This window comes from Daucus carota, chromosome 5 (genome assembly GCF_001625215.2).
Source record: "Daucus carota subsp. sativus chromosome 5, DH1 v3.0, whole genome shotgun sequence".
Classification (NCBI taxonomy): domain Eukaryota; kingdom Viridiplantae; phylum Streptophyta; class Magnoliopsida; order Apiales; family Apiaceae; genus Daucus; species Daucus carota.
The window spans coordinates 2,722,666-2,730,382 of NC_030385.2; the positions used below are offsets into that span (position 1 = coordinate 2,722,666).

Here is a 7,717-nt window from a genome sequence, read left to right on the forward strand (position 1 = left end):
GAGGCCATTTTTGAAAGAAATTACTATAAGAAAGCTAAACCGGCGAAGTCAGCGGAGTTCCCATATAATAAAAATTTCAACTGCAAAACATCGAGAATGATCAAGGAGCCCGGTTAATTGCCTGATCCGGCACTGTGGGTTCAATAAACCTAGTGTCTCCATGAGAGCTATATATCGTCTGTCCTCATAAGCTCAGGTATATAATCAATGGGTAGCACGCTCCATAAACTGTCAAGACGTCTACTCTCCAGAAAAGTTGAAATGGTTGTAATTCGGATATTCAATATTTAGACAGACACTCGTCAGGTGCACCAGGATTCCAGCTGCTTGAATTTCTTCAAAAGGGGGCCGTTTTAAACCCGGACTTGGCCACCGTATCATATTACTCTAACACGAAGTTTGGACCCACAAATGTAAACGATTCACAAATAAACCCGACCATTATTTTGGTTAATAATGTATGTCATACACGACAGTAGACAAGTCTAAAACCAATCATACTCCATTGGATTTTAAATGTAAAATTGAGGAGTTTATAACCGACAACTTTTTATGATCGGTTCTGTTCTTCTCTTGAAGTCAATTCCCTGCATTTCTCTCCCCCGGCGCAAACACCAAAACAAAAGAAGTCCTGCCCAAGCCACTGGCTACATCAGTGGACTGGAAAGTATCCAGAAACACTTAACTCTGCATAGGATACATCAGCAGGACACTAGAACCATATCAGATGTGTTTGAACTCTGAAACTTGCCTAATACAAACTCCGGCATGTGCCTTATACATTATACTTATTACTTGCTACATGACTTTTCTGTTCGAAATTTCGAAGGTCTAGGTCCTAATCAAGTTCACTAGGGCTTTCTAAAATTCAGCTAGCTAGCTCATGCTTGTTATCTACTATTAGTTAAGATTAAAATTACAAAATTTAATTAACAATTAATCTTAACATATCGAATTCCATTCAGATTACTAAAAGCAAATATTATAGATACTTGCATAGAATCAATTATCTTAAAGTAAAAGCTTATCTTCGTACCGAAAAGCAAATTACAATGGTCTATCTAATTGTGGGAGTAGGCCAAATTTCGAGGAATACTATAATCTATAAGCTTATTCTATCTATTCAGGTAGTGCCAAATTCTACTGGCACAAGAGACGATATAGCTCTCGGATACTATGATCTCCATAGGCACTTCATCACTTATTGGTTATTACCAATTTCGAGATGGTACGAATTACGTCTCATCTTCTCATCCATTTACATGTATTTGGCCGAGTCTTATTTCATTTGCACTTCTTGAAGCGTACTTGGCGTGTCGAAAGATAAAATCTTTTATGATTTGAAAGAACTTGTACTGAAGCAACACTTGTGTTAGAATCTGTATTTGAAATTGATAGCATGACAGATGACCACAACAATTAAGTTGGAGAATAAATCAGCTTCAACCTCTCTTCCCGAAGCAACGGATACAAAGTTTCATCTCATTTTTTATTTTTTTTGCCACAGTTTCATCTCATTTTAAGAACATGACTTCTGAGAAAACGAGAGAGCCGAATAGCACATACGATATAATATCAACTCAACTCCTCAATAGACCAAGTGGTAATAACTTGACTGTAAACTGAAACATTAAATAAGATAACAATCTCAAAAATCTGACTCAAAATAGGAGTATAGATGAAACAACAGTTCAAGTCCATTACAGACTTTGATTCGACATTGCCGTCATAATCATTCAGAAATCACATACAATACAAAAGTAACGCTCAAGGGTCTGACCTTTGAGTTCTAGAGTTGCTTATTTTCACGCCAGGATGCTTTAACTGATATACGGGACGAGGGGTTAGGTTGGGGGCTTCAAATTGAAATCCCCAAATTCTTCTTCATCTTCTCAACCTCCAAGTATACCGTTGAATATGGGAGATACTCGGAGAAGTAGGCTTTACTCAAATCATTAATTGCAACAGCAAGTTTAGGAATTTCAAGCGTCTCCTCGTGAGTCAGGGTCCTAACAAACCTTGCTGGATTTCCTGCCCAAAGCTCTCCTGTAGGAATCCTTCTTCCAGGGGGAACCACAGATCCAGCTTCGAGTATAGAATGCGTCTCCACCAAAGAACCTTCCATAAGTATGGAATGCTGACCAATAATGCATTCTGGCTCGATAGTGCATGAACGCAAGAGACTGTATGCACCAACAGTCACAAATCTCTCAATTAATGTCTCTGCTGGCAGCCCTGGCATATGTAGAAAGATAGAACATGTTACTCTTTTTTGCAGAGTCTTACACAGTAAAAGAAGGTTGATACAGAGGGGGGACAATATTTCACATAGCAATCTCTTTCATGCACATGAAGGTCACAAAAAATAGCTATATAAAATGAACAAACAATAAAGGGCCTTCCCGGCTTGCCAAATTTTGCAAACAGTAAAATGTGGCAGAAAGAACTGTAATTGAAAAAATCTAATAATTGACAAACAAAAGAATGATACAAAGCTCTGCATTGAATATGATAACAGCATCCAGAGAGACATCTTGTACAGATACACAACAAAAAGTGATTCACAAGGCCACTAGTTTTAATTTTTTTCTTGCTAAGACAAATTTATTCGAAAGGCCACGTATATGGTCAGCTGGGTTGCATACAAGTATAACATTAAAATTGTAAACATCCAAAAATGATTGGTGATGTCTTTTAATTATCATTTATTCTGAAATATCTTGTAACATTTTAATAAAGAAGAGACAGTTTTCCAAGTACTGTATGTCTGATTTAAGTTGTGTATCCTACATGCAGATTCATACTTGTGCCTAATTTGTCGAGAGATTTAGGAGCCATACCAGAATAATCTCCCAACACAGGGGCCAGCCATGGTGACTAACTCCAATGGGGTACGGCCAGATCTCACAAGTGAGTGAGTGGCCTTTCAGTAGCTTTTCTCCAGAGGAAGAAAGCACAGTTTATAAAAATCCAAATTCAAAATCCAGCCATTAAAGGAGGTTCTTAAAATATAGATGGAACATCACAGAATCTAAACCAGAACCTTCAAGAGGGAGAAGCTATATGCACGGATGAACCTAGGACCAAAGGGTCACCATCCCCCTCCATCGCCATTTTATACATTTATGCATATATTTATATATCTTATATTCCTTTGGGTGAAATCAGAAATGGCATCTTCCATATAACACAGTTGATTTATTTTGTTAATATATATACACTTGTCGGGTCTCCAGATCCTGTAATAACACAGGCCTTCCTCAGCCATTTCAAAACCATGTATATAAACAGGGCACTATAGGATTATGAAAAATCCTCTAGGACCTTGAGATCAATAAACCCATCCATGGTCTCCAAGAAAAAGCCTCTAAAAGGAAGAAAATAGTGATGCGCACGATACTGCCTATATGGATGTCTTTCATGCAGTCCCCTATACGCGATGGAATTCATATGTACTTATGCCCCTCCCCCTAAAAGGAAGGAAATAGTGATGCGCGCGATACTGCCTATATGGATGCCTATTTGTGGAATTTCGATTGGTCAGCTGGGAATTGTCAACAGAACTTTTCTACAGAGAATTCATCACCAAGGGACAAAAACTATATCGTATGCATCAGAACTCTGACATGTGCCAGATACATATCCCGTACATACATATCCAGCATGTGACCCCCTAGAGCTTGCAACATCATATATACTACATAAATGTTCTATTTGGATCAGACCGCTCAACAGTAAACTGTAAAGATCTGAAGAAAATCTTCTCTTCAAATAAGGTCTACCTATTATTAAGTAGTATTTAACTATTAGTATCATAGACACAAGAAATTTTCAAAGAAGCCCAAGTAATAGTGCCTTTGATACAAAAAAAGACTATAAAGATAACAATTGGTCAAACTTTGCTATATTCTACAATCATAGTGATACTTAGTTAAAAAAAGAGAGTAGGATTTTGGAAATTGGAAATGGATTCAAACTGGATATGAATCTGCGGACACCGCATGCAAGTGTAACGATTAGTAACAAAGAAAATATTATAATATTTAGCAAAACAAATATTATAAACTCTTAATTTTTATTTCCTGAAACCATTGACAAGTACTAACATATCAGGACTGAATTCTATATATATATATATACTTTTAAAGTGAAGTTTTATAAAATTAAAGAAAAAAAGAAAGTTCTCTGGGGACCTGAGATTACATTTTGGACTGAGAGTAAAAGAGTGCGAAGTGTTTGGCTTCGACATGAAGCACCCAATTAAGATCCCCACACCAACACCCATGTCATATCATGTCCGGCACAGTATGCAGACAAATTGAAGATTCCGGGAAATAGAGGGTGGGATAATGAAATAAAAGTACGTGCAAAGCAAAATTTATCAATTAACAGGGGTGTAGGACTGTAGCCTATGTCTGACACTTGATACTTGGAACACAAAGATTTTAACACTTGACCATGAATATAAACACTCGATACTTTTAAGAGTTTAAGAACAAATGTCTGTAGCATAACTTGGCCCAGAATGAGCACTGAGGCAGTAAGAGTGAAATTCACTAAAGCTTATGGCATAGGCTCATAGTTGAGCAAATGTAACATGTCCACTTCCCATTAATACATTACTGTAATTAAGGCTCAGGGTATTACACACAAGCCTACGATTCAAGGGACACAAGATTATATCCATAGAAACAAGGAACGGGGGACGTAGCCCCGTTTTGCGATCCGGATACTTCGTCCCCGATTCGGGAACAAACACGTCTCAGTTCGCTGGGGATCACGTATTGGTTCGCTCGTAGTGACGAACCGACGGATATGAATGATTTGCACTGATTTGGGAGGAATCAGGCGAAGGGAAAGGAAGAAGAGAAGACGAGGGGCATGACGGAGAACGATTGTATATATCTGTATCTATGTTACATAAGCGGCTGAAATTAGTTTTAACAAGGTCTGCTTAATTTGGGCCCTTGTATAGGCCCAAAACTCTATTTTAAAGTTATAAACAGTCCAGTACTAGTGTTATGTAAGCTCATCTAATGTTTTATATACACTGAGTTCAACCAATTGTATCATTCAATTTTAGTAATGTTACAGATCATAAATAATCATATTAAACTTATAATGAATACACAATAATTTTGTAATAAATATTTATAAAATTAATTACAATGTATATTTTATTTAAGATTATATATATAATTAATTGAAAAAAATATTATCGTACCCACACGTCCCATCGTACCCAAGCGTTCCATCGTATCGGATACACTAAAAGTGATGTTTCGCGTATCCGTTTCCGTACCCCGTTTCGTATCGAACCCGGTCCTATGTAACACTGATTATATCCCACAGCTGAGCATTCACAAGCCAGATTTTCGATCAAAATCTATAAACAAGTGTTGAACTCGCTATGGCCACACAACTGTCACATATCTTAGTATTCTCTATCAAGTCATCTTGTACTCATGATGCACAGAATGCATTTTATTTGTCACACTTTGATTTTACAAGAAGGCATAATTCTTTTCTGCATAGCACTTGGACATTAAGAGGACCAAGAACTGATACAAAGACAGCTGATTTTCTTATCAACTCTATAGTTGAACAGAATAAGCATCTTTCGAGTAGCTGAGTTTCTTATGCACTCTCTAGTTTAACAGAATAGGCATCTTTCAGGTACTATTTTGAATAGCACAAAAACACAGGGAAACCAAAAACCAGAAACAAAGACGGAAGGACCAAGAACTGATACTAAGACAGCCACTCCCTAGTGTACAGAATAGGCATCTTTCAAGTTCTACTTTGCATAGCACAAGAAACACAAAGAAACCCAAAACCAGAAACAAAAGCAGTGAATTCTCTTATGTATTCTCTACTTTGACATATTGGACATCATCAAATTTCTTTGATGCATAAAAGTCTAACCGCAAAAATAAGCAGATGAGCAATACATTGGATGTCGACATGAAGCATAAGTATCAGCTTAATATGGTATTTAGACTATCGCCAATTCACCATCACAAAGGTCAACAGAGATGGATAGAACAGATGATTTAACAAGTACAAGAAAACTTGCTTTCCAGCTTGGTGCTAATTAGCATGCTTATTCATGTTTGCTTAATTCTTACAGGATCCTAATCACTCAAAAGCCTCTAATCATCTCAATAATTAAAGAATTATATGCTCAATACACAATTCCTTGATTTAGCTACTCCATATTACTCTTACACACACAAATACCACATATCCAAATACCTTCAACTATAGTCTGCACAATCTCTAACTACAAAATAAAAAAAATAGACTCGTATACTTTCTACTACCAGCTAAACCAGATATACATTCATAAACACGCAATTGGACACTCCTAAAAAACAAAATTTCCGTTTAACATAACTGTAAATTTCAACATCCACTAACTAAATCCAAACATTAACTTCCTCACTATCATTTCCTCATAATTAAAACATAATCACACACTAAAACATTCCAATACCATATCAAACACATTCATAAAAACGCAAATGCACACTCGTAGAAAACATGATCATTGTTATCTTAAACTCCAATGTCAACATTCCACAATCAGAAAGAACATAATCCACACACTAAATTCCCTTTCTTAATATCAATTCTCAGCAATTCAAACTAAAACCCTAAATATCAAAAGCATCAACGTCCTTACCACATTTCAAGTGTTAACTCATTTAAACAATTTACATTACATAATTTACCAAAATTATTCATTTTCGAGATTATTAATTATTGAGAATGTATCAAATTGTCAGAGATAGAAAGAGAGGGGGAGAGAGACAGACAGACACAGAGAGAGAGAGAGAGAGAGAGAGAGAGAGAGAGGAAGGAGGTGAGAGAGAGAGAGAGAGGGAGAGGGAGAGAGAGGGGGAGAGAGAGAGAGAGAGGGAGAGAGAGAGAACCTGTAGGAGAGGACCAAGCGGCGTGAATAACAGACTTCTCCTGAACATTGGAACAAAAGCCAACACTAATCTTATTAAGATCTCCTCTCAGAACCGACCCGTTCCAAACCGACGCTCCATCCCAAACCCTAACTTGACCGGCGAGCACAACATTAGGAGCCACATAAGCATCGACCGCGATCTTCGGGAGCCACTGACCTAACGGAATGATCTGGCGTTGACCTCGGTAGTCCCATTTCACCCGATCCGCCGCCGCCGATGATGATTCAGTCGAAAACGCTCGCTGAGGAAGCTGGTTCCGATGAGTAGAGGCAGTTACGATTTTTCTCGAGAGCCGAGCTAGTGTTGTTGCTGCCATTTTTGTGATTTTTAGGGCGACTGGTTCGAGCAGAGTGTGTTTTAGATATTGGGGAAGAGCAATTTCACTCTCTTTTTTTTTCTTTTTTATTTTACGGAATCTTGGCTGTGAATAACGAAATATCAGTCCTTTACTTTAGGAAAATTTGAAAATATTAATCAGAAGATACTAAATTGTAAATTGTAAGACAGATAAAAATATTGTTGAGAATGTCAAATTTTTCACCTATTATTATTTGAAAAAATATTAAATAGTATAAATGTTGAAACATTAAATATTAAATGTTAAAATAATTTGGCAAAAAAAAATGTTAAAATATTTTTCACCATTTTTCCGACCCTTCATCTCTTTTAATTATTCATATCAAATGTAAGAAGACATTCTGATCTCACACTTTGCGTCTCACATTCTCAGCAACCGCTCT

At 36.9% G+C, this 7,717-nt stretch overlaps 1 protein-coding gene across 1 annotated transcript; it reads right to left on the minus strand.

The window, feature by feature from the left end:
* Nucleotides 1-1,611: 1,611 nt before the first annotated feature.
* Nucleotides 1,612-7,385, minus strand: LOC108219679 (gamma carbonic anhydrase-like 2, mitochondrial). Its single transcript, XM_017393175.2, has 2 exons — nt 6,936-7,385; nt 1,612-2,235 (listed from the first exon to the last, which is right to left on the minus strand). Exons 1-2 carry the CDS (start codon nt 7,291-7,293, stop codon nt 1,859-1,861), a joined length of 735 nt encoding a protein of 244 aa, XP_017248664.1. The 5' UTR covers nt 7,294-7,385; the 3' UTR covers nt 1,612-1,858.
* Nucleotides 7,386-7,717: the final 332 nt, after the last annotated feature.